Here is a 26,188-nt window from a genome sequence, read left to right on the forward strand (position 1 = left end):
AGACGCAGTTGGACGTCACATCATGTCTTCCGGAAGTGTTCCTGTTTTGATTACAGCAACGTTGAAAGGTTGAAAATAGGTAGCTAGCAGCGAATTTATTGTTAATATAGTCCGTTTTCTTACCAGCTAGCGCAATATCAGACAACTTTAAATTGCCTGGCGCATTGTTATCTACACGTGTCGACATGGACAACCGTTGTTATTGTTGTGCATCAAAGTTCAGTCTGTTCAAGAAGGAGGTAAGACCTTCCTGGCTTATATGAATAGCGTAGAATGTGAATATGTTTTTATCGTTATACATTTAAGGAACTTGAATTGTGTGACTTACGTTGCAATATCCTCACAGCTGGGCTGTAAGAGCTGCGGCCGGTCCTTCTGCTCCAGCTGTTTGACTTTCAGTGCTGTGGTGCCTCGCTGTGGCAACACACAGCAGAGGGTCTGTAAGCAGTGTCATGGGAATCTGACAAGGTAAAGGTCAAACCGTGCAATATGATATACATGTGGATGTAAATGACTCTAAGTAAACGCTGTTGCTCATTTACACGTCTTCACTATTAGTGGGGAATCTCCAAACAGTGCTGGAAAATGGTCTCCTCCAGAAAATTACAAAAAGTTAGTAATATGATCAAATTTAGAACAGATATTCAACTTTGTCACCAACAGTTTCTTGATATCTAAACTTTCATGTTTCTTCCATAGACGGGTTGCTGCATATGAGGCCAAACAGCAGGGACAGTCGACGCAGCCTCCAGCACAAGGAGGCAGTAGAAACAGTAAAGCAGGCCATATACCAACCAAAGTCCCGAGTAAAGAAGACCAGGCTATTGCTGAAAGACTTCAAAAACTGAAGGAGGATACTGTACCAAGTAATGAAAATGAGATTTTGAGCAGCTACCATCTTGCTTGAATCTGACACATGGTGATCTTTTGTCTTGGCAAAAGCCGTTGTAAGCTTTTATACATTTTCTACAGAGTCCATCCCCTCTGAGAGAGAGCTAGAGTCTCGCCTTGCTGCTCTGAAAACGCCCAGCCGGCCAGTGCCTTCTGTAGGAGAGATGGAGGACCGCCTGGCAGTTCTGCAGGGTCAGACTCCATCATCTCAAGCTGCTCCACCTGTGAGCTAAACCTCTTCCCACGTGTTATTCAAATCTTGGGCCTTACAGTTTGGCTCAACGACAGCTTAACGAACGTAATGCTATTTCGAGGGACTGGCATGCTGAATGCTTTTCTATGATTGCTTTCCAGTAAGTGCTTGTTTGCTCATCTGTACAGGTGCACCAGCCCCCAGATAACAGGACTCAGACTGAAAAAGCCAATGATCTGGTGAATCAGATGTCAGAAGAAGTTACCATTGATGACCAGCAATCAAATCCTGATTGCAGTAATTACTCATCTCATCATTTTCTCTTGTTTTCAATTCATAATTTATGATGCAGTTATTCAATAGTTTTTTGCAGTCATAATAATTATATCACAACTACATTCTGACATCAAAAGATGACTTCAGCTACAAATATGCTCCGACCTATTGATCCCTCTGCAGGTGTAGATGGCCATATGAATGATCTAAACAAGGGCGAGGGGGGAACATTGGATGATAATTTGGAGGAGAACCAGGAAGGAGACAAGCAGCTAGAGTCCGAGAAGGCTCGAGTCATGGAGGAAGCCATGGAGGAGCTGAGGAAGGAGCGGCATTCCCAGGACCAGATCCTGCACATGGCCAAGAGGATGGCGCAGCTGAAGGGGCAGGACCCAGACAAAGGTGCGTAACACACAAAGATCATCGTGAACAACTTTCTAAATCTTCTTGGTCATCTTTACTTTACACTGGAATGTCAAACGCTGCAACTGTAAACATTGTAACTATGACAGAAGGGTTTATGTCATTATTGTATTTATTATGTCACTTCAAGTTACTATGGAGGACTTTCAGCATCCTGACAGTGAGGAGGAGACTGAGGAAGAAGCTGTGACGAGAGTGTTGAAACAGGTTTGGGGCTTAAGGCAAATTGTATACTGTAATGTACATTATATTACATCTGAGTGCATATCATTGACCTCGATCAGGTTTCTTGGCCACAAGGGGCCTCTATTTTGCCATGTTGATAATTTGTAATGAGAATTAGAGTACATCAATTCTTGTTTTTCTGATTTTTGTTCCAGCTCTCCGAAGAGGCTGGATTGGATGAGGCAAGTGGCTACAACATACCTTTAGAACACAGTGGGCCAAAGAACACAGACTTGACCAAACAGTCAAAGAAACCGGTACTAAGCAACAACTAAACTACATATTCCCAAAACAATTTAAAGTTGTCACAGAGAATAACATTTAATCCGCTGTTGAACTGATGTTTCTTTTGAAGACCCAGGCTCAAGGACCCGAGAGTAGGATTTCCACCGTTGCACATCAGCCATCGGACAGCGATGAGGAGGAGCTTCCATGGTGCTGCATCTGTGACCATGATGCCACTATTCGCTGTCACAGCTGTGACGGAGATCTATACTGCAACCGCTGCTTCAGGTAGCTAAACAGACATTTATTACAAGAAGAGCATTTGACATTCTGGTGTTTGCCTCATCGTAGAGCTTTGCATGGAAAGCTTTGCTCTGATGCCCAAGAAAGACGGCTAGGATTTGGAATGCATACCATGACCCAGATAGATTCTGTTGCCATACTGTTGAGCAGCATGGATGTTAAGTATTTATTGTGATAAAATATCAATCCACTCTCCATTATCTCCCCAGGGAAGGCCATGATAAATATGACAGGAAGGAGCATCGCACCACTAACTACACTGCGCCAAAGAAGAAGCGGAAGACTTGATCGTGAGATGTGCTATAAGTGGTTGCCTTATCAGGCTGTGGTCAGTCATCACTGTGCTTTAGACTTAAGTGACCTATTATTGTTAGTAACAAGTATCTTAGAAGATTTAAACACTACCTATTATCTAAACAATCTGGTACCCCTCATTTTAACCTTAATTTATCCAATCTGCCCAAAGTGGCTATAATCCTGTGTCTGCGTAGACCCCAGAACAAGCAGCATCTTCTTTCTGTAATTGCTAACGGATCTAAATGAACTGAACCAATAAAAACAATGGGTAACATTTATGGTAAGGCAAAGCCTACAAATAGATGTACACTTTAATGTAATGCAATATGTATAATATATATTTTTTAAAGCTTTTATTTCATTCTGTTAAGGTGTTTTAGCAAAACAGCTTCTGCATACAAAACATTTTAAACGGTTTAAACAAATCAGAAGCGTGAATTGTTTTTTGTACTGCCCAAAAGCCAACAAAGGCTCGTCTTGGATGCACTTGAGAGACGGCGTGTGTGATTACTGACAGTGGCAAGTGTGTGCCAGGCATCAGACAGCGGCACGTCTGTGGCAAGCGTGTGGAAACTCAGTGGCAAGCGTGTGGCAAGCGTGTGGTAAGTCTGTTACAAGTCTGTGGCAAGCAAGCGAGCGTCTCTCGTTCGGCACCCCTGGCATGTTAGCTAAACTAGTCGTTCAGACATCTTGACGTCGTTTACGACAGCAGACGTCGAAAACTTCTTCGATAGACTTTTACAGCGCACCTACTGGAACGTTTTCAGATCACACGTGAGAAAATATAACAATTAAGGGAGATTCACATAACACATAGCATTGTTATAACTACCTGTACGTTTGTACTATTCTATGTACTAATACTGTTATAATGTTACACATCCAAATACTATGTTAATCATGGTGATTAATATAACTTAATAATGATTTACAATAAAAACAAAACTTGCAGTATTTGTCATATTTTTATTACTGTATCATGATATCATTTTTTTCATAATTAATAGGCAGGTCCACCGCTTTAAAAACGTGATAAATTAATGTTATATGTATATATATTAGAATAATAATGACACTCCTCTGACTAGTGGCAATCATCTAACACCTAGTGGCACTCCTGAGAGGAGCACTGGCACTGGCAGCTCATGGCACCTATTGACACTATAAATAAGGAGAGGACAAGTGGAGATATTATCCGACTTGTATTTTGAAAAAACTTTTCTAACATTTAGGCATAACCACTTGTCAGTGTATGGTGTAGGTTGGCAATCTGCAGATGCCATGAAAAAGTGACAACACTTTTTCATTCCTCATTGCAGCTGATCATCTATGACTATAAAAGTATGCCTAACAATTAGTAAATAATGCATATTTGTTCCTTTTCAAAACTGCCTCAATCATAATGTTAGCAGTTCTATTTCAAGAAAGTACATTTCTAAAAAAAGTTTAACCTGGTTGCTCAACACAGGCATATTAAGCTCCATATATATGAAGATATTTAAGATTTATGTGTAGAAAAAAAGTTTATCCTCCAGTTAATTAGAATCTATATATTTGTGCGGTTATAATTCCAATATCTCCTCAAGGTAAAGTATCATTGTGGTGGTGTAACAAGATACGGTAAGAACAAAAAGAAGAAGAAAAAAAGGCTGGTACATTATAAATATTATGGTTTATAATTATAATACATTATGAAATGTAGTAAAAGCTAAATTATACTCAGTATATTACAGCAGTATTGCATATTGTAAATATTAAGTCTACAATGAGGCCAACATGACCTATCTCCATCTATCTGTACACTTAGGTATTGACAAAAGAAAAAAAACGCACCTCTGAATTCAAATCCATACTGACACCTGACTGACGGCCCTCGGCCTTGGTGAGGCACTGTTGACTTCTCCACCATAATAGTTGTATTCATCCTGCCTGCCTGCTTAATGAACTCTCCTGTCATTCCAGATCCTGTCATCCTCACCTGATTGTCCCTCATTCCCTTCACCTGGTCCTCACGCCCTTCTCACCTGCAGCCCATCCCCTCGTTAGTCCCTCACTATTTAGCTCCCTCACTTCCACTTATCCTCTGCCAGATTGTCTTGTGTGTCATTGCCAACCTCTTCAGTACATTCAAAATATTGATTCTGATTTGCCTGTTCCTAGCCTGTTGCCCCGACTTAAGTTTTTTGCTTGCCCCCTTTTGGTTTTCTTGCCCTATTAGACGGACCACCCGGTGTTGACCCTGCCTGATTTAACAAGTAAAGATCCTCCTCCTGCGTTCCAGTTTCCGAGTTGTGCTTTTGGGATCAAGTACCTGAAACCCTTACAGGCACTTTTCACCATTTGATAAAAAACACAACGCACACAGAAAGAAGCCACGTCACAAGCTCGTCTGGTATGAAGTACAGTCCCAGACTGTCAGCTCTGCACTGATCAAGTACAGAGGAGTGAGTGTAAAAGGATTACTGAGGGCTTTGTTTTCTTTTGGCAGGCGCTGCAGTCACTCTTGTAATCTACGTTTGGCTGCGAGTGTGACATATTTGTTGCCTTTCTTTCCTTATGAGAAATTTAATAGAGGATTTAAACATATCATGGGCTATGTCACACATTTGTTTTGTTATCATTTTAACCCTGAATCACTGATATCATAACTTGACCAAATGTTTTTTGTAGGCTGGCCGGCCGGCCTTGTTAGAAGTGCAGTCGTGAACTAGAGATGGTCTCCGTGTCAGAGAAGCAAAAGCGGAAGTGGGGCAAACCAAGAAAATTACTGTAATGCAGCCCTCAGCCGAGAGACCCTCTGCGTATGACGGAGGCCGGAGTGCAGTGTCATCAGTGTGCATTACTGTCAAGCAAACTGAGGAGGAACCATAATTGCACTTTCCTCTGGGGGCTCGCTCCATTACGGTTTGCATGGAGGTCGTTACTGTGTTTGGCTTGTCTGGCCATGTTGTACACGCATCACAGACAGGAAATGGAGGACGATAATGGATGCATACTTAATGGACCTTCCTGCTGCTGATTTCAATTCAATTCAATTCAGTTTATTTGTATAGCCCAATTTCACAAATTACAAATTTGTCTCGGAGTGCTTTACAATCTGTACACATAGACATCCCTGCCCCAAAACCTCACATCGGACCAGGAAAAACTCCCAAATAACCCTTCAGGGGGAAAAAAAGGGAAGAAACCTGGAGGAGAGCAACAGAGGAGGATCCCTCTCCTAGGATGGACAGATGCAATAGATGTAATGTGTACAGAAGGACAGATTTAGAGTTAAAATACATTCAATGAATATGACAGAGTGTATGAATAGTTCATAGTAGGCATATTCCACGATGGAGACCTCCACGATCCATCAGGCAGATGGCGGTGGGGAGGAGGAGTGGGAGTCTCAACAGGACAGTGGCGTAGTCATGAGCAGGAATTCCAGACGATCCATCAGGCAGATGGGATCTATGCCGTCTCATAGGGTCCGATGACCCCATGAGACGTAAAGTCAAAAGGACCTCCGCGGAGAAAGCAGAGTTAGTACGGTGTGATTGAGTGCTGAAAATTCATCCTTAAGGAGAGCAGAAAGAGGAGATACTTTCTCAGTGCATCCTAAAACGTCCCCGGCAGCTATAAGCCTATAGCAGCATATCAAGGCTGGACCAGGGCAAACCTGATTCAGCCCTAACTATAAGCTCTGTCAAAGAGGAAGGTCTTAAGTCTACTCTTAAACGAGGTGACTGTGTCTGCCTCCCGGACTGAAATTGGAAGCTGGTTCCATAAAGAGGAGCTTGATAACTAAAGGCTCTGGCTCCCATTCTACTTTTTAAGACTCTAGGAACTACAAGTAGTCCCGCATTTAGTGAGCGCGTCTCTCTGTGGGGGCAATATGGTCGACAAGCTCCTTAAGATATGATGGAGCATCACCAATCAAGGCTTTGTAGGTTAAGAGAAGAATTTTAAAAGTGATTCTTGATTTTACTGGGAGCCAGTGCAGAGCAGCTAGTGCAGGAGTGATGTGATCTCTTTTCTTAGTTTTAGTGAGAACACGAGCTGCAGCATTCTGGATCAACTGGACCTAAGAGATTTATTAGAGCAGCCTGCTAATAAGGAGTTGCAGTAATCCAGTCTCAAGTAACGAACGCGTTGAACCAATTTTTCTGCATCTTTTGAGACAAGATGTGCCTGATTTTTGAAATATTACGTAGATGAAAGAATGCAGTCCTTGAGATTTGCTTTACGTGGAGTTAAAGGACAAGTCGATCAAAGATAACGCCAAGATTCTTTACAGTGGTGTTGGATGCCAACAGAATCCACATCACCAGATAATTGATCTCTGAGGTGCTCAGGGCCGATTAAAATTACTTGGTTTTGTCTGAGTTTAACATCAAGAAGTTGCAGGTCATCCATGTTTTATGTCTTTAAGACATGCTTGAATTTTACAGAGTTGGTTGCTCTCCTCTGGTTTTATCGATAAATATAGTTGAGTGTCATCTGCATAACAATGAAAGTTTATGGAGTGTTTCCTGATAATATTGCCCAAAGGAAGCATGTATAAGGTAAATAAAATTGGTCCAAGCACAGAACCTTGTGGAACTCCGTGATTAACGTTGGTGGTTATCGAGGCGCCATCACTAAATACAAACTGAGATCGATCTGATAAATAGGATTTAAACCAAATTAGTGCCGTGCCTGAAATGCCAATCGACTGCTCCAGTCTCTGTAACAGGATGTCATGGTCAATGGTGTCGAATGCAGCACTAAGGTCTAACAAGACCAGGACAGAGAGGAGTCCTTTATCTGCTGCCATTAAGAGGTCATTTGTAATTTTCACCAGTGCCGTCTCGGTGCTGTGGTGTTTTCTAAATCCTGATTGAAATTTCTCAAATAAACTATTATGATGTAGAAAGTCGCACAACTGATTTGCGACCACTTTCTCAAGGATCTTGGAGAGGAAGGGAGGTTAGAGATCGGTCTGTAGTTAGCCAATACCTCTGGATCCAGAGTGGGCTTCTTCAGGAGAGGTTTAATAACAGCCACCTTGAAGGAGTGTGGTACGTGGCCTGTTAGCAGAGACACATTGATAATATCTAATAGAGAGCCGCCAATTAAAGGCAAAACGTCTTTAAGCAGCCTCGTCGGGATGGGGTCCAAGAGACAGGTAGACGTGTTCGACAAAGAAACTGCTGAAAATAATTGGTCACGGTTGATAGGAGAAAATCCTCCAAATATACACCAGGGCATACAGCGGTTTCCAAGGCCATTCCACTTGAGAACAGATTGGCACTGGTTATGGGCAAGAGATTATTAATCTTGTCCCTAATAGTTAAAATCTTTTCATTAAAGAAGTTCATAAAGTCATTACCACTAAGGTTTATAGGAATGCTCGGCCCACAGAGCTGTGACTCTCTGTCAGCCTGGCTACAGTGCTGAAGAGAAACCTGGGGTTATTTTATTTTCTATTATTGATGAGTAATAGGCTGCTCTGGCATTACGGAGGGCCTTCTTATATGTTTTAAGACTATCTCGCCAAACTAAGCGGGATTCTTCGAGATTAGTTGAACGCCATATGCTCAAGCTTTTACGCTTGCTTTTGCTTCAGTTTGCGGGTCTGAGGGTTATACCAGGAGCAAACCTCCTCTTCCTCACTGTCTTCTTCTTCAGACAGTGTCATTCTCAGAGAGCCTATGGCACTGTCAACAAGATGATCAATCTGGGACGGACTAAAGTTAGACCAGGAGTCCTCTGTTATATTGAGACGTGGTATCGAATCAAATACAGAAGGAATCGCTTTAAATTTAGCTACAGCACTATCAGTTAGACATCTAGTGTAGAAACTTTTGACTAACGGAGTACACCCGCAGTATAAATTCAAAAGTTATGAGGTTGTGGTCTGACAGAAGAGGATTCTGTGGGAAGACGTTCAAATGCTCAATGTCAACGCCATAAGTAAGAACAAGATCAAAGCTGTGAGTGGGTTTCTGCTCTGACAGAAGCCAATCGAGTCCAACAAGGAGATGAATGCAGCACTAAGGCAATCATTATCAACATCCACATGGATATTAAAATCTCCAACAATAATAACTTTATCGGTTTTAAGAACCAAACTTGATATAAATTCTGAGAATTCAGATATAAACTCTGAATATGGACCTGGTGGCCGGTACAGAATCACAAATCGAATTGGCTGTAGTGTTTTCCAGGTTGGATGTGAAAGACTAAGAACAAGGCTTTCAAATGAGGTGTAGTGTAATTTCACTGTGTTTACTCCTAGATTTGACGCGTCAACATCTCCTTTGTTTCCATCCTTGTGTTGAAAGATTTATGCCAGAAAACAGAAGCTTACAGGACTGTCTCAGAAAATTAGAATATTGTGATAAAGTTCTTTATTTTCTGTAAAATATTAAAAAAAAAAAAAAATGTCATTCTTCTGGATTCAAATAAATCAACTGAAATATTGCTTTTTATTCTTATAACTTACAGTTTAAGAAAACTCTAAAATCCTATCTCATAAAATTTGAATATTTCCTCAGACCAAGTTAAAAAAAAGATTTATAACAGCAAAACAAAATCAAACATTTGAAAATGTGTTTCCAGGTGTTTCGAGTTAATTAGACGATTCAAGTGATTTGTTTAATACCCTACTAGTATACTTTTTCATGATATTCTAATATTTAGAGATAGGATATTTGAGTTTTCGATAATCAGCCAATATTAAAAGAATAAAAGGCTTGCAATATTTCAGTTGATTTGTAATGAATCCAGAATGCATTACAGAAAATAAAGAACTTTATCACAATATTCTAATTTTCTGAGACAGTCCTGTATATTCTGTGAATGACATGCTAAAAGCCATGCTGTAGTTAAATCTCTATTGTCTCTGGGCAGCAGGATGTTATCAGTCTTTAAAGTCAAATTAGTGTTTTAAAGTAGAAATAAAGACCAACTGTGGGAACAGTTTAATTGATATTCTAAACTGATGGGTGTAATAGACATGTCAATATTTATTTGGATGTGTTAAATGAATAATACCAGATGATACCAGTCTGTGGGTGGCTCACTTTGTTGAGAATCAGACGTAACCCTTTTGTTAAGTCATCAACAGCCATATCTTGAAAATGTTCCATTTTATTTGGACATACAACACTGTTATCAGAACAAAAGTATTTATGTACATAAATAGGCAACTGAAAATGTCTGAAACAAAAAAGAAGTCAGTCTGAGTAATAGTACAACTTTTATCACATGTGTGCATTAATGGTATAATGTTCAATGGGAGACAAAATGTTATAGCAGTCGGTCAATAAATATGAAATAATAAATTCAAAATCCATTGAAAAGCCGACTGCCCTGTTAAGACCCGAGAGGGGCTGCAGAGGGCAGGAAGAGTCCCCCTCACATGTTACACTTAATGCATGGGAATATAAGAGGCTCCACATTGTCTCATTTCTTTATTTGACCTATATTTATTTCCTCAAGGGACCTGACATTTTGCGTAGACCCTTTATCCTGTAGAGCAGCGCGTTGATAAAATCCTAAAAAGAAGATGGAGTAACTGTTACAGACACACGAACAGCAAACAACCAAGACAGGTTTTTGTTAAACTCTTTAAATGCTTGTGTTTAGGGTTGTGTAGGTTATTCTTTGTCGCACCTCTTTTGGCTTTCCGCATTCCTGCAACAGCTCCTAACAAAGAAAAGAAACCAGCACATATAGGCTCACTAACAACATTACTTTTTCAGTGCAAACATTGCAACACTGCGTTCCAGCAAGGGATAAGTGCTTGTTAAACTATTAGCCCACATTGCAAAGAGTGAGGTATGTACCCAGGTATCATGGTGTTGAAAAGTTCAAACTCTTTGGACTTAAAGTTGTATTCCTGAGACTCGCATTGTACGTTGTTTGGATAACAGCAGCTGCGGTTACCGGTTTCATGAAGCAATAAATTACTGAATGTAGAAATAGCTAGAGATGCAATGTGAAGAGTGACTCAACAAGTCATTGTTTTTACATTGATTTGCATAATTTACCTGCAGACGTGTCCTCTGGCCCTCGTCTGTCAACTCCAGGAGCTCATCTATGTCAATCTCTAACTCTGGAATCTCTTCCTCCTGTGAAAACAGAGAGAAACAAAGAAGGCAGTAAGCAGGGCAGTATTCCTCTATCCCTATATGGCCCACACTTGCTTCTCTACAGGTTCCAAAAGCTCTCGCTGGATAAAGTGGGCCTCTTGCCATCCTTTTACTCGCAGCGGTAAGACTAACCACACCATTGAGCCGTTCAGAAGGAAAAGAAAGTGTGAGATGTGATGCAACATGGCAAGGATTTCATTGAAGCACATATTTATATCAGTTGTTGTATTGTCTGGTTTCAAGAGTCGGCTCCATACTTTCATGATATTATGGTAGATGATCACCCAAGTGTTTTGTTGTAATAAGAATAAACACTTTTCTTCTATCATCATTTCTCATAACAATGATAGGATTGATGATGTGGTGCCCACAAAAGCAATGCTTAAGAGCACTGAGGCATGAAGGAAAACAGGCTCCAGGGGGCTATACTTGTAATATGACACCGGCAGATTTTATGGATGGTTTACCCAGCAAGCATTTATCTCAGCCGTTACTGAGAGATTATTTCCAGTTTAAATGTTCTTCAGAAAATATATTCATTTCAGCTCGGTTGTCCCACATTGTGAGTTAAAATACTAACCGAAGGGCAGGCTAATATATGAACTTGAGCTCTAGATTCATAGAAACCCCCTTTTCCAAACTGTGAGACCTAATTAAACAATGGTCGGCAGCACATTGAAAGATCAATGCCAACCTCTTGTAAAATTTGCAATAAAAGGAAAAGGGCACAGAATCTTTAGCTATAAAAAGCAATATAGCAAAGTAATCAAATTATATAACAATCGCTTATCCTCACCTATTAACTACATTTACAGAGGGAAAGAACAGTGCTCACTGGAGGAATCTGTAACACTAAGATATCCAGAGTCAGCAGGTGTGGAGCCTCGTTTTAAGAGGAATATTTTCCGGTTGGTGAGTTTTCATAGCCGGTGAGGATGGACCTCGTTCAGGAGGAGAAGGAGGAGAGAGCTAATCAATGTGGAAATGCTGAGTGGCGGACGTGACGGGCCCACCTTCAGAATCCCCTGTGCCCCACTCTAATTGACACATGCTGCCAGTGTGGACCCGGTGTGATTCTGCTCATGTCTGCGCGACGCATTAAGGTCTGGGTGCTTTTCTTTTATGTCCATGCTGTAGATTTCCATACTTTGCTTTACCAGTTTTACTGTGGGAGGCATTGTTAAACAGGTTTTATTTATTATATTTAAACAATAACTTGTATTTCTTTATCTGTTTAATTTGATAATTGTTCAGAAAATGTGTTGTTACTTTGTTTAGGGTAGTGCTATAAATATACATTACATTTAAATAAATTGCCCAAAGGATACTGATCAATCAGTCAACCCATGCAACACATTCAACTAAGGATTTCTGAATTAGTAAGACTGTGATGACATTGAGTATTGATAAGCATAGCATGGCCTCCAGAAATTGTTCCTAATGATTTTGGTGACCCCCTGACCCGCCATCTAGGTCAAAACCTGCTGACCTTTGCAAGTCATATTGAAAACCAGACTGAAAACTAGAATGTCCGTTTCAGTACATACTAAATATTTACAGATGATCAGGACCATGAGTACCCACCACCAGGATAAAAGTTACGTGCAATGTCCAGTCCAACATCTATTGAGCAGTTTATCACCAATATTTCATCCGAAGATGAAGATCCTCTTCACTCTATCACCTCCAGGTGGCCGTGTTTCCACTTAGTACGAAGCATATTTTAAATTATAATAGACAGATTATCAGGAAGAAAACTGGACATGCTCATACACTGCATAAACTAAGCTAACCAACTGGATGTAGCTGCATATTCAACGGACAGATATGAGAGTCTGTGAATTTCTCAAAATATTGAACTATTCCTTTAAAGGTTGTTGACAGCGAGTGTCATGTAGTTTGTAGTTCACTGACCTATGGCGTTGGAAAATACTACAACAAAACATCGGTGGTTCCATTACACACACATATGTTTGCTATGATAACGTGAAGGAAACCATGCCCAGGAAGTCTATCTGTTTGGAGAAGATGCCCGTGCATGTTTAACTTATCAGCCCCTTCCCTTTTCCTGCCAGAGGCACGAGCTGCACACATTTAAAATATCCATGAACTTCACATGACACAGTTGGAAGTGGGGGAACAGAGGGCAAAGATACAAATACTGTTCAGTTATATACCAAAAGAGCGGGACAATTTCTAAATAAGACTCAAAACCTAAAACATGATCAATCCTAGTCTACAATACACTCATCCATATTTATCGATATAAATGAGGGTATTTTAATATACAAAACAGTCATTCACTGAAAAGTCCTAATATTTACGCGTCATTGAAGGCAATCACTGATCTGTGCTACTATAAACTTTGCTCAACATTTTCCCTTCTAAGGGAGAGCTGTTTGTCACACCTCTTTTTTTAGTTTTTTATTTCTCAAAAGGTGTGAAGTTTGCAACAAAATTGACCGCTCCAGACCGAGGCAGCACTTGTATGAATTAGAGATGCGGCTAAATAATTCAGGTGGTGACACATGGGACTGATGGTAAATGCTTCCACGCGGAAGACTCGGAGAAGCAACGGAGTTACCGGTACCTTCCCCTGAGCCCATGCAAAATTCATGACAACCAGCCAGTGAACCTGGACGAGCCACGACTGATTCGAGTGGTTTATGCAAATTACCAGTCCACACTGAGATCCAATCATCCAGCTGAGTACGCCACGTGCACATCCACTACCTGTGCTGTGAATTCATCCTGCTATTAGATTATGTTAGAACCAGAACATTAAATGCCAATTACTACAAACGGCAAATAATAAAAGACAGTGTTTGGGACAAGATCACAAGTAAACAAAGAAAAACTTCAACCCTGTTTTCACATGTCGTGGTTTGAACTTGTGTCATGTATTCCACCTTCTGCTTTACATGCATATTATCATATCTTACCACAGGGAAGTATTAGGCTGAGAAATATTGCAGAATATTAAAATATGCCGAGCAGTCAGCTGCAACTAAAGTGTGTTAACATGTCCCCTAACCTTTATAATCTACTGGTCTAGGATTATTGTCTGTAAACGTCCATGTCAGCCAGCCGGTCAAATGCATGTGGATGCCGGCTCACTTACTGCAGCATTTGATACGCCGTATACCATATGGCATATATAGAGGAAACCTGGCAGTTTAAGGGGATACCAGACCGAGAGGTCGCTACAGCTCGTCTGCTGGTTCAAGAATTAAACAAGAACCAGTTTGTCTCTGTCGTCTCCGGCATGAAACGGAGAAGGTGTTGTCATCAGATATGCATCGTCATGAGGAACCTCATGCTCCTTAACATACACCCCTAATTCCCCGGTGCCATGCTGCCTCATGTGGGCGAGGAGACATCTGTTGCCATGGTTTCCCCTCAGCGGATGCCAAGCAAATCAATATGGAGTCTCTGACATAATTGGATTGCATCCAATTATTGGATCCCACCGTACATGAGCAGTTATGAAGGTTGGGAATGCTGGCTAGATGCAGAGAGAGAGAGAGAGAGAGAGAGAGAGAGAGAGAGAGAGAGAGAGAGAGAGATGATGATGATGATGCCTCGATATAATCCCCTGCACATATTTAACACCATATATCTGAAATGGATTTCACAATAAGAATACCCGTGGCTTTAATTGTTTCATGCTTATCACAGAGTTACAGGGATATTGGTGTTGTGCTCCTGCTCTGTTGCTCCCCAATATTGTTTGCTTGTATTTTATACAGCCCAATATCACAAATTACGAATTCGCCTCAAAAGGCTTCACAATCCCTACACACACGACATCCCTGTCTCAGGACCTCACATCGGATCAGGAGAAACTCCCAAGAAATAGAAAAAAACAGTTAGAGCATTTAGAAATGTTGCTCAAAATGTATCAAAAGATATGGGGCCGTACATTCAGTTAATATGGCAACCGTGTTTAAAGTGATCCCGGTGTTGCTTCGTCAACCTGCTTGAAAATGCTTCCTCATGACTTAAATCTGACAGCATATCTTATCGCTCTGAACACCGCGGAGCACACCGCACAGCTGATACTGCAGTCAGGTGCGTGACACATGAGGGCTTAAGTGCCAACAGCTGCAGCTATGAAGCAACTTGCTTCCCGCTCCTCTTTTACGTCGCTGTAATCTCTCATACATGACTCATAGTCCCCCACAGGCCCTTGTGAGCGGCTCAGTGCCACCTTTGCTCCTTTCCTTCACCTCATCCTCAGGCGCCTGAGTGTGTGTCTGTGTGAGCCAGCCCTACCCTACCTCACAGTCAAACAGCAGGTGCAGCTGCCCGTCGATCCACTCCTCGATATCCAGCCTCCTCTGCAGGTCCTTGCGGTTGTATTTGACTGTCAGCTTGCCCAGCTTGCGGTGCGCCGGTTCCTCTGTTTTGTCCGCTGCTTGGAACACCACCCTGGACTGGGTGCTGGGCTCTGACGCCATGGCTACCACGGCCTCAGGGAACCGTGGAAACACACTGAGCTCACACACACACACACACACACGCACACACACACACACACACAGATACAGACCCACAGGCTCGGACACGTTCGTTTTGCACACCCGGCTCTGTCTCTATCCAGTGTTTTGCTGTTCCCACGCGTATCTCCTACTATCTTGTTGAGTGTGTGTGCTCTCTCCCTCTCTCTAAAGCTGCATCTGGCTGTCTGCCTGTCCTCTCTCTCCCTCTGTGAAGCTCCCTGTCTTGCTCTCCTTCCCTCCTCCTCTCGCAACACCCACTAGCTGCACTATCATGAGGATGGTAATGAGATATGCTTTTGTGCGTGTGTGTGTGTGAGTTTGCATTTGTGTGTGCACATGCACTTTATATGATGTGCGTTTTTTTTGTTGCTCTCTTTCTCAGTGTTGTGGCAGGTGAGGCAGAGTTCAATTGCTGCAATAAAATTGGGAGAAAGGGTGAGAGGGCATATACCGATCATCAGAAACATCTCTGTACCAACACACACATTTCCTAATATTCACTCAGTAAGAATATTCAAAGTTTTTGTCTCCCCAGAAAGTCAAAGGGGTTTTCTTATGGGCGCTTGTGTTTGCAAACACTTCCAACAAAGGATGGGTCCCCCTGACAGATGAGCCAGGGTTCCTCCAGTGTGATAGCTGCCTTGCCCTTTACAACAGGCATAATCAGGTGTACGTTTAATAAGCCTTGATGTCTAATTGGCATCCTCGGTTACGCCCCCATAAATAAAGGATAAGTAGGAAAGCACCATTTATGGCTGTCTAGAAGTCAAATGTAAAAAGAAAAGTCCTGAAACCATTGTTTGGGAAGTCAAATATCAGCAGCAGCAGCACATAAACCCACGGTAAAACATTCATAGTTGTACCTTCAGGTGCCAAATTATTAGCGTTGAGACCAAGGAGACAATGGGCTGCAGAGTTTCCACAGATCCTATTACAATATCAATAATGGTGTTCCGTTTTTTGTTTTGGCAGGGACTACTAATCAGCCGGTGTTCACCAACTGTTACAAACACTGAATTATTGAGGGCCTCTAGCAGCTCACCTTTCCAGACAAACAAATTCATTCATCTTGTCTTATGCTGCTAGGCTCTGCAGTCGCGTGTCTAAAAAGAAAAGAAAAAGGGGGACGTGCACCAGAGAGACCTGTGTCAGGTCTTCTCACCTGACCAGGTGGCACTTTCTATGGGGGTGAGACGGGAAGCAGGTGCAGTGAATGAGCTTGACCTTTTCTCTTTAATGATGTAATATCTCATTGACAGGATACAACAATTTCTTATTTAATGGAACAAAATTATCCTGCTGCTAATATACACTAAAAAAAGTGATTCAAGCACTTCTTAGAGGTGACACATTTAAATATGGTTTGCTAAATTTAATTAAATCAATAACAAAAAATAAGATATTTATATTTAATGGGTGTAACACAAAAGATAGGAATACTTTTATTTATTAGATTTATTTAGGTTAGATGGTGTGCATATCCACGTAAAATAAATATGTTTAATTGGGGACTTCCCTTTGCTCATATGCCAGATGCACTATCAGTCTTCTTTCCGCCTTTTCTCCTGACTGTGACCTGACCAGATGCAGCAAGATTAACAACTCATACCAACTAAATTATTAGCTAAGTAACTGTATTTGTTTGTCATAGTAGTTTAGAATGATCCTCGCTACTTTATAACTTGTTTTCCTTTCTTTTATTACTTTTTTCCTTTTTTAATACTTTTGTATTTGTTATTCCTTTTTTTATACTTTTTTATTTATTTTTAATTTAGCATTACTTTTCTACTTTTGTATTACTTTTTTCATTTATACAACTTTTTTATTTTTTTATTATTTTTTTATTTTGTAGGACTCTTACTTTTCATTACATATTTATTACTTTTTTACTTTTTATGACTTTTTAAATTATTAATTAGTTTTACTTTGGATTACTTTATTAATTAGTATTACTTTTATACTTTTTTATTACTTTTTACTTCATTACTTTTTTACTTTTATTACTTTTTTCCTTTTTTTATTACTTTGTACTATTATTACTTTTTTACTTGAATTCCTTTTTCATTACTTTTTTACTTTAGCTGTATTTGATATAAAATGTGTTCGACTAACTTAATCACATTTTTGCACTGATATGCTATATATATATATATATATATATATATATATATATATATATATATATATATATATATATATATATGCCTGGAATTATGTTTGAGTCAAAATCAGCAAACCAATTCAGCTGAATTTCATAATTGCAGCAACCGTTTCCTGCTTCCTGTCAAAATGGTTGTCTCCATGACTCATCACATAGGCTACTGTGATTGGATGACTCGATGCATGAATCATCAGTTCATCTACAATTGCGAAAGAAGATATGGGGTGAATATGAGTTCAAATCTTAACTCGTGAGAATTATACTGTATGTGAGACCTACAGTATAATTCTGCCATAAAGCATGTTTCACGAAATGTTTTGAGAAGAAACATTTTGAAGCGTTCACCCCCTGTAGATGGGATCATACTGCCACCTTCTGGATTAAAGCTGCAGAATTTCACAGATGAAGTCAAGACACAGGGAGCTGGAACTTTTTCAAGAATCACGTTCATGGCCACTGGACATGTTTGTATATTTCCACCAGGTTCAATGCTCCTTCTTGCTCTTGTCGCTATTCTTTGGTTTATGTGCATCTAATGGTTGTTTTGTGTGTGTGTGTGTGTGTGTGTGTTTTTTTCCCCCCCTGATTGATGGTTTTATGTTTATGCTGTGATGTTTAATTTATATCCAAATATAATAATGTATATTATTTTTACACATTAAAAACTATTATTATATAAAGAACATTTATTATAATACTAAAGTGAATAATCCATATATTCACACTTAATTTTGCCTTTTTAATTCAGCATGGTCATGCTTTATTTAGTAAGCTTATTGTACAATGTGTTGATTACCTTTCGTGGGTAAAATATTCCCAATCTCCTCTCGCAGATGTATGACTGCTGGTAGTATCATTTGTAATAATGCCATAGGACTTTAAAGGATGTATTCTTCAGTGTGTTTTCCCATTATGACACAATCTAAATCAGACGAGTTCATTGTGTAATAATACTGATAATATATCCCAGTTTTTGGAGTACACAAATAAAACGTTTCTACCTGATAAACCAAAACAATATGGACAAAAAAAAGGTTATAAATAATTGTATTTAACACTTAACCAGGGGATTCGAGTGCTTCACCGATACACGTTTAAGAAATCTAAGTGTGTTGTAAAGGGTTAAAACAAATCACCACAAAGCATCCCGCAGCCTCCAAACTCTGAAGTCCAGTCAGAAGCAGTCCCTCTATAAAAGGCCCTCATCACAACACCACACTGTGGTAATGGTGTAACTTCACCCGTGCGCTAACAGTGGAGCTCCACATCCACACTCACACGCCACAAAGCGCTGTGTTGGGTTTATTAGAAGCCCGTCGGTGAACAGCCAGAAGGGAGTGGCATCTCAGGAGTGGAATTTCACTTCCTGTATCTCTCAGGTGAGTCACCTGAGCAATGTCGTCGATGGCTCAGGGTTTCGTGTCGACATTTAACGTGTGAGTTTCAGAGTCGAAAGGATCACATCTGCCCGGAGAGCGCTTGAGGACCTTCTGAACAGTTTTTCTGGCTGCGCACCGGAGCTGAAGCTTGATTTAAGAGAAGAAGCAAAGTGTTTTGACCCTTTGCGGCCTAAAACACTCGAGAGGAAAAACAGACATTGTTCAACAATACGTGGTATTTGTATTCGCTACGGTGGTAAAACTAGATCTCTGGACTTTAACGTGTGTGGAACTCTTGAAAAGGACGTATCAAATGAATCCCCCCCTCCGAGCGTGCGCGCTCCTGCTCCTGGTGCTCCTCGGCTCCGCTTGTGGCCAGGATACCGGGGAGACGTGCTTAGCCCGGTTCAAAGAAGGTCGGGAGGACTTTGTCCTCGACGCAGATGAGTCTGTGAAAGAAGGAGCGACGTTCATTTCGTCGCCGAGCTTGGATCGGCACAAGGACTGCATGAGCGCCTGCTGCAAAGAGCCGCGCTGCAACGTCGCCTTCATGGAGAGGGGCGCCGAGGAGGGCACGATCCAGTCCTGCTTTCTCTTCGATTGTCTGTACAAGAAGACGTACGCCTGCCGCTTCGTCAGGAAGAATGGATACATCAACTACATCCTGGACTCCGTGTATGAGAGCTACCTGGAACTGGATGTTCCCCGAAGTAAGACGACAACTCTTAAAACACCTAAAATGAGCACAGCTGTGTGTTTTCTTCTTTTTAAAAATACAAAATATCCATGTTGGGGTAATGTTTCAATTCGGGGCCCTTGCATAATGAAAAAAAAATCATACAGTGTGATGACAATATACATTGTGTCCTGCATTTTGCCCTTTTGAGCTTGCCTCTACAAAGAGACAAAAGTAATGTGCAAGTTGACCTATTGGGCTCATTCAGGAACATTAAATCAAGGGCATAGAGCCTTTCTTAAACATTGTTTTTAATGTGCATATGTGGCCACCGGCTCATAGCAACAACACTCACTAGACATGTTCACACACGCCACATCATTGTGGCCCCTCGTTCAGATTCAGGTTCCCTTAAGTCCAGGTGTGACTACAACTGTATTTGGGTCTGTCATTGTTGCTCACCTATCCCATGGTCCCTGTCCAGATGACGTCGACCGTCCCCCGGTGGCATTCGGAGGCCAGGACCGTGTGGTCCAGCCTCAGGACAGCCTGACATTGAACGGCATAGAGAGCAAAGATGACCAGAAGATTGTATCTTACCAGTGGCAGATGCTCACCAATTATCCTTATGCTGTCATTGAGGTGAGTTAACGCACTGTAACGCAAACCCAATCCCTCCTAAATCCTCTTCGACTATTGGTAATGCTGCTTCAGTGTGTCTGATAATCCTTGTCATGCTTTTTATGTGTGGCCGTTACTAAATTGAAAGTCAACGTTTGTCTATCCACGGCGTGTAGAAAACCAGCTTTGAGGACCAGATTATCGTTTCCAACCTGACCTCTGGGGTGTACAAGTTCCAGCTCAAAGTCACAGATGCCATCGGCCAGTCAGACTCAACCAAGGTCACCGTGCTGGTCCTGAATCCTGAGGAGTCCGAGCGTGAGTATTTAGACTGAGCTCGGCACGATCTGAACATATTCATTCATTCACGACATCTGTTTTAATCACATTTTCTTAGAATGCGTGGAAAAGATCATCCAAGTGTTAGTTTATAAATACAATCTAATATCAGGAGTAATATTTGGGTGCCTTAGTTTTCATAGTTTCTCTGTAAGTATATACTCATGTGGGGCAAGAGGTGGGAAGAAAAGGTTGAGTTTCATAAGTAAACATGAGTCACTCTATTTGTTGACACTTCTTTTGGCTTACTGAGTGTCACCTCCATTTTACTCAATGTTGGAATAAGGCTAGAAGAGGATTTGCATTTTGTTAATATACATTGTTAAATTCCCAAAACCTTTTATATTTTTATTATGGTGATATTATCTTTTTTTAAACTCATTTAAAAAGTATTAAGTTTGGGTACATGTTGTGACTGGTATATCATTGCTGAGTTTTTTATTTTTTTTAAAGTAACTTGTTCCTGGTAGTTGATCAAGCCTGTCGTGGCACGTTCGCCTAATTCCTGTGGAACCCAATGACGTAACAGCGGGAAGATAAAAGCTTGTGTTGTGAGAAGATTATACACAACATTGGTCTCCTTTTTGGAGGAATGTGGAATAAAGGATGTTGTAGGGCATTTTGTTACACGCGATCTCTTTGTCATGTAGAGGAACGGTGGCGCGTCCCTTTAAACGCAACATAGAAAGCCGCGGGAGGCCCTCTTGGCACATTTAGTTTCTCCCGAAAACGGAAGTGAGTAAAGCGGTTGGCTTTTATTGCGTCCCTGGTTCCATCCCACTCTCTCCACCACCAACTCAACCGGTCTGTCTGGTTTCAGCTTTAGTTACACAAACAACTTTTCAGCCACCGCCGTGATCCTTCTCTTTGTTGATTACACCATTTCTCATTCAAACGTTCTCTAAACGTGTGGCTGTAGATCTGCAGCGTGTTGGTGAATTGAAGGACAAGAAATCCCTTTGACCCTTCCCGTGGCTCGGCTACTTATTAACAGCTTTTGTCCTGAGTCGTGTGAGGAATGTGCTCCTGTGGATTATGCATGGGGAGGCTACACGTCAATGCTGCGACATTTGCACCATAATGCTGAATGAATCGAGTGAATAGAAACTAAAGATGACTTGGTCATGAAGGTGGAACTTACAGTTCCTGGTTTAATTCTGCAGTCGGCATGTAATGTCGTCTTCACGCGCACTCTGGTCACACGTAGAATATGTATCATCGACCACATGTAGACTATTTGCGTCACCTTCTCTAACCTCCGTCTGTTGAAAACAAAGCCACTCTTTTCCTCCACTTCTCCATCAAAGACGGCTGCATGTGTAATTATGAGTCTGTCTGCTCCTGAGACGGACACCACAAGTAGGAAGTGGTGTCGGCAACGAGACGTGACAAGTTGTACTTTGTCACGCGCCTCTTGAAGTCGTCTCGTACGTTAAATTGGTTTTCTCCAGCCTTTTGGGGTAATTACTGTGCTGAAGTTCATAAGACAACTTTGATCATGTCTAAGTATATTTGGCCATCAGCTAGCCTTCGTGAGAAAGGGAGCTCATTTCACTGAGCTAGTTGTTGCTCTGCTAACTAAACCATGTACCATCATGTTGTGTGTGTGTGTGTGGGGAAATGAAATGATTAACTTGCAGTAAGTAACCGTTATTAACTGTGAATCAAGCCTAATCCTTTATTGTGCGTCCCACCAGACCACTGCATGGCTCCGATGAAGATTGGGCCGTGCCGCGGTTCTTTCCCTCGCTGGCATTACAACGCTGCCTCGGAGAAGTGTGAGAAGTTCACGTTTGGGGGCTGCAGGGAGAATCTCAACAACTATCTCAGCAAGGACGAGTGCACCAACGCCTGCTCCGGCTCAGGTATCTGTGCCATGAGCTTTTATACTTAGATTAACTCTGTCACGTTTTTATTTTTCACCCCAGTGACATTAGATATGCAGGAAACTGGCTGCACCCTTTTCTGGCTTCTAATGATGCAATCATGGTGAATATCGGTGTGGGTTATGGTTGCTTTCCGAATGAGCTGATGCCACTAATGGGGGTTGCTAAATTCTGCTGATGGTGGCGTTAATATCGTCTACAGGTATCTAACACTTGTATTTGTGAGGGTAGAGTGGCCAGTGAATTAGCTGGCATGGCAAAAATAAATGACCAGGAATAGTTTGATATTGCAATAAGCCAGTATCTGTCTCTAGGACTGGCTAATGGACATGGTTCAATCTGAACCAAATCTTCCTTGAATCTTCAATTCATGTTCAACAAGTGATTGAATATTACTCTAATTTTGTTGTTTTTCTTTCAGAAAAAACTGGTAAAAGTGGCAGAGGTTTGCCAATTCCTGAGCTTCACGGTAGGTGAACTGTGCCACGTATTTTACCGTCTGACAGAATTTCCTCTCCTCTATAAATCGGTCGATATTACAAAGGTGACAATTCCCGCTGTGATTGTGTGCCACAGTAGAAAGATGCGGTGCCCCGTGTGCAGCGGGTGAGTTCACCTGTGCAAACGGCTGCTGTCTGACTCCGGGTCTGGAGTGTGACTTGACTCCACAGTGTACCGACAGCTCGGATGAGCTGAGATGCGACGAACGTGAGTAGTGACTATGCAAACTGGGCTTGATTTTACATACAAGCTCATGGAAATATAAATGCAGCAATGATTACATATAAAAAAAGGTCTCCATAAAAGACATGCTAACTTGAGTTATGTCCTGTGTGCTTATTAGTGAACAAAAATTTTGGGATTCTGCTGCAGATTCCAGTGAATGAACAAAAAGGTGATATATTTGTTTATTCTTTGTTTATGTTTTCCAAATTTTTTGTCACGAGGGTTTTTGTCACTTCGAATGTGTTTTTGTTGATACTCACCTACCTACATCTCTCTTCTCCTGCTCAGTGCGCTGCACAGCGTTTCCTGACACTGGGAACTGCAGAGACAGTTTGACCAAGTGGTACTACGATCCGCTCCAGCAGAGCTGCTTCCGCTTCAACTACGGCGGCTGCCAAGGAAATGAGAACCGATTTGACTCTGAAGCGTCCTGTCTTCGAGTTTGCCATGGGGTAACAGGTCGGTTGACTTTGCAGATATTTGCATACTAGTAAATTAACATCCTTTATGTCCAAGTAAGGTATGCATTGTACAAACACATGAAGATAGCATCATTTACTCTATGAAATGAAATTACTATAACATTTTAAATGTGTTATAGTTGCTCTCTTTTGGTGACTTTACTCCAAGGATATGATACGGCGAAGCTCCCTGAATGTTCAATATTTTTTCTTTTTTGCTGTCCACTGTGTTCCACAATGTCTTGGACTATATTGTAAAATCACTGGAGTACTCTTTGACAAGTGAGGCTGTGGTGATGTTTGGTGCGACTGTGGGTCAGTGGGTAGCAGGTCCGTCTTTCAATCAGGGGGTTGGAGGTTCAATCCCCGCCCTAGTCGATGTGTCCTTGAGCAAGACACTTAACCCTGAATTGCTCCCTGTATCTGCGTCTACGGTGTATGATTGTAACAGGATTGTAAGTCGCTTTGGATAAAAGCGTCAGCTAAATGTAATGTAGTATTGTTTTGTTTCTGCTGTTCTCAAGTGGCTAATAATGTTATTGCCTGTATTATTTCCCCTCATAGCGGACTCCAGAAACTTTTTTTTTTTCCGTTTTGTTTATCTCGCATACTATATAAAAAGACTAAAACTATATCCTGCCCTTTTTCTTTATTTCAGATATGGATGTGTTTGCAAGAGAGAATGGATTTGAAGGCCTAGTGGCTGAAAGTCAAATTGGTATGTTTTCCTTTATTGGTTCATTCTAGACTAAACCAGAAGCTCTAATAATACTTGTATTAATAAAACCATCTATGCAGCTCCATCAGCATTAATTTCCTTTTTTTGCTCTTCAGTAATATAGTCGAAGCTTCAGTCTCTTCCAGCGCACTTTTCCAGTTTACTGAGTTTCTGAGAGCACCATTTCTTTTCATGCGGTGTTCTCAAATGCCTTTATAAAAATGTGTTTTTAATTTATTTAACAGGTATCATAGCTATAGCTGCCCTCCTGGGTCTTGCTATCTTTGTCCTACTATGCCTCCTGGTGTACTGCCTGATGAAAGGCAGGAAGAAGTCTCCACAGCACCACCGCGTACCCGTCAACACTGTCCCGGTCACCTTGGAGGACAGAGAGCGCCTGGTCTACAACAGAACCACCAAGCCCATCTGAGGCTTCAGTCCTCACCTTTGACTCCTATCGTGGTTGTAAATTACACTGGTTGCTGGACACTGAAGCAATGTCCATTGACCTGAGTTTGAATGCAGGAGGGGATGTGTTTTTATTTTGTCCATATATGGATGTATTTCGTATGGGTGATGTACATGGAAGGCCGAATGTCTTCAGTGATGATGAAACGTGATGTTATATTTGGACTTTTAACTTGTTTTTAAATGCAGTGGCCTGTTAAAATGACTTATGGATATCAGTTTGTACTCGGGTTAACAGTGAAGGATTGTGTAGGTTGCCACTGGATATCGTTGAATCGGGTTAAATTCCAAAATATGTTCTACGTTGTTGTATTTACTTTATCTTTTAAACAATCTGATTGTTCTTAGTGAACCACACTTATAGTCACTAGGTCCACATTGGTCCGTTACTTTTTAAGTAAGAGTTTAAATTCCTGTGCGTCCCTTAAGAGCTCTGGGAATCTTTGTTGTGTTATATGGAGATCCCCTCATCTTCCCCAAATCCTGCCCCGCCATCTTTTTCACTCTGTCAATTTCATTTTGATCACGTTTAGAAACCATTGTTACATTGTGTTACACATGCATGCATAATGTTGTACATAATCTTAACATTTTAAGAAAGTAATATTTTACATGATTTTTTTTTTTTTTGTCCGATTTTTCCGACACATTTTTAGAACAAGCATAATGCTGACCTTATAATGCCTATTAATTCATTTTAAAACGCCTCCTAGCTGTTTTTGTACAAATGACATTATATATGTTTCTGTGACTTTAGCAGTATCACATTGTTTATACAAAATAAATATATTAAATAAAAATTGAATTTGGACTGTTTTTTTCTGACTTTTTATCAATCTCCCTCACAAACCTTTAACACGGTACTATCAAGCTTCTCACAGGCCGTATTTTTCACTTTTCAGGTGAAGCTCTTACAGAATATTCTAGTGTGTATATATTGCAGTCCATTCAAAATGTAGAATCCAGAGACATTGCTCTTTCCTACCAGCAGGTGGCGACATTGATACATTTTATTCAACTCAGCAGCACTGAGGATAAATCAATGTAATATGGGATACAAACACATTTTCTTTTATTTTGAAATCCATGTCTCAATTGTAATCATTGGGATGGAGCAGCTTAACGGAAATAAAGCTGCACATCGGAGGCCTACTGGAGCGAGTTCGTTCTCTAAGACTAGCCTATACATGACAATACGAGCTGCATTTCCACATTGTCTTGACTCTTAGTGAAGTCGTCCAGCATATTGCTTCCTTCACAGCCACCATGGGGGCAGAGAGGGGGTTGTGCAAAGCAAA

The 26,188-nt window shown here is 41.0% G+C and overlaps 3 protein-coding genes across 4 annotated transcripts; 2 read left to right on the top strand and 1 right to left on the bottom strand.

Annotated features, from left to right (window-relative positions):
• Nucleotides 1-28: 28 nt before the first annotated feature.
• On the top strand, nt 29-3,784 carry zfyve19 (zinc finger, FYVE domain containing 19). The gene is made up of 11 exons (XM_056426972.1): nt 29-239; nt 347-468; nt 559-612; nt 700-866; nt 973-1,115; nt 1,273-1,381; nt 1,544-1,762; nt 1,914-1,990; nt 2,164-2,265; nt 2,364-2,521; nt 2,746-3,784. Exons 1-11 carry the CDS (start codon nt 186-188, stop codon nt 2,822-2,824), a joined length of 1,284 nt encoding a protein of 427 aa, XP_056282947.1. The 5' UTR covers nt 29-185; the 3' UTR covers nt 2,825-3,784.
• Nucleotides 3,785-9,929: 6,145 nt separating this feature from the next.
• ppp1r14d (protein phosphatase 1 regulatory inhibitor subunit 14D) lies at nt 9,930-15,644 on the bottom strand. Its single transcript, XM_056426688.1, has 4 exons — nt 15,234-15,644; nt 10,852-10,932; nt 10,475-10,507; nt 9,930-10,356 (listed from the first exon to the last, which is right to left on the bottom strand). The coding sequence occupies exons 1-4, from the start codon at nt 15,411-15,413 to the stop codon at nt 10,288-10,290; spliced, it is 363 nt and encodes a 120-aa protein (XP_056282663.1). The 5' UTR covers nt 15,414-15,644; the 3' UTR covers nt 9,930-10,287.
• A 3,209-nt stretch (nt 15,645-18,853) lies between these two features.
• On the top strand, nt 18,854-25,695 carry spint1a (serine peptidase inhibitor, Kunitz type 1 a). Of its 2 annotated transcripts, none has more exons than XM_056427219.1 (10): nt 18,854-19,705; nt 20,156-20,313; nt 20,469-20,610; nt 22,329-22,496; nt 22,939-22,986; nt 23,094-23,225; nt 23,362-23,412; nt 23,532-23,702; nt 24,363-24,422; nt 24,668-25,695. In XM_056427219.1, exons 1-10 carry the CDS (start codon nt 19,309-19,311, stop codon nt 24,850-24,852), a joined length of 1,512 nt encoding a protein of 503 aa, XP_056283194.1. In that variant the 5' UTR covers nt 18,854-19,308; the 3' UTR covers nt 24,853-25,695. The 2 variants fall into 2 exon arrangements, with proteins under 2 accessions (XP_056283194.1, XP_056283195.1); XM_056427220.1 differs by having other exon boundaries at nt 23,097-23,225.
• The last annotated feature ends 493 nt before the right edge of the window (nt 25,696-26,188 follow it).

This window comes from Pseudoliparis swirei, chromosome 11, assembly GCF_029220125.1.
Source record: "Pseudoliparis swirei isolate HS2019 ecotype Mariana Trench chromosome 11, NWPU_hadal_v1, whole genome shotgun sequence".
Taxonomy (NCBI): Eukaryota; Metazoa; Chordata; class Actinopteri; order Perciformes; family Liparidae; genus Pseudoliparis; species Pseudoliparis swirei.

Coding starts and splice junctions, on each gene's coding strand:
- spint1a (XM_056427219.1), top strand. CDS start 19,309: ATGAATCCCCCCCTCCGAGCGTGCGCGCTCCTGCTCCTGGTGCTCCTC. Junction 23,413..23,531: donor TCCAGTGAATGAACAAAAAG/GTGATATATTTG, acceptor TCTCCTGCTCAG/TGCGCTGCACAGCGTTTCCT. Junction 23,703..24,362: donor AGTTTGCCATGGGGTAACAG/GTCGGTTGACTT, acceptor TCTTTATTTCAG/ATATGGATGTGTTTGCAAGA.
- ppp1r14d (XM_056426688.1), bottom strand. CDS start 15,413: ATGGCGTCAGAGCCCAGCACCCAGTCCAGGGTGGTGTTCCAAGCAGCG. Junction 10,933..15,233: donor ACCTGCTGTTTGACTGTGAG/GTAGGGTAGGGC, acceptor CTGTTTTCACAG/GAGGAAGAGATTCCAGAGTT. Junction 10,508..10,851: donor GCCAGAGGACACGTCTGCAG/GTAAATTATGCA, acceptor TTTCTTTGTTAG/GAGCTGTTGCAGGAATGCGG.
- zfyve19 (XM_056426972.1), top strand. CDS start 186: ATGGACAACCGTTGTTATTGTTGTGCATCAAAGTTCAGTCTGTTCAAG. Junction 1,382..1,543: donor GCAATCAAATCCTGATTGCA/GTAATTACTCAT, acceptor ATCCCTCTGCAG/GTGTAGATGGCCATATGAAT. Junction 1,991..2,163: donor TGACGAGAGTGTTGAAACAG/GTTTGGGGCTTA, acceptor TTTTTGTTCCAG/CTCTCCGAAGAGGCTGGATT.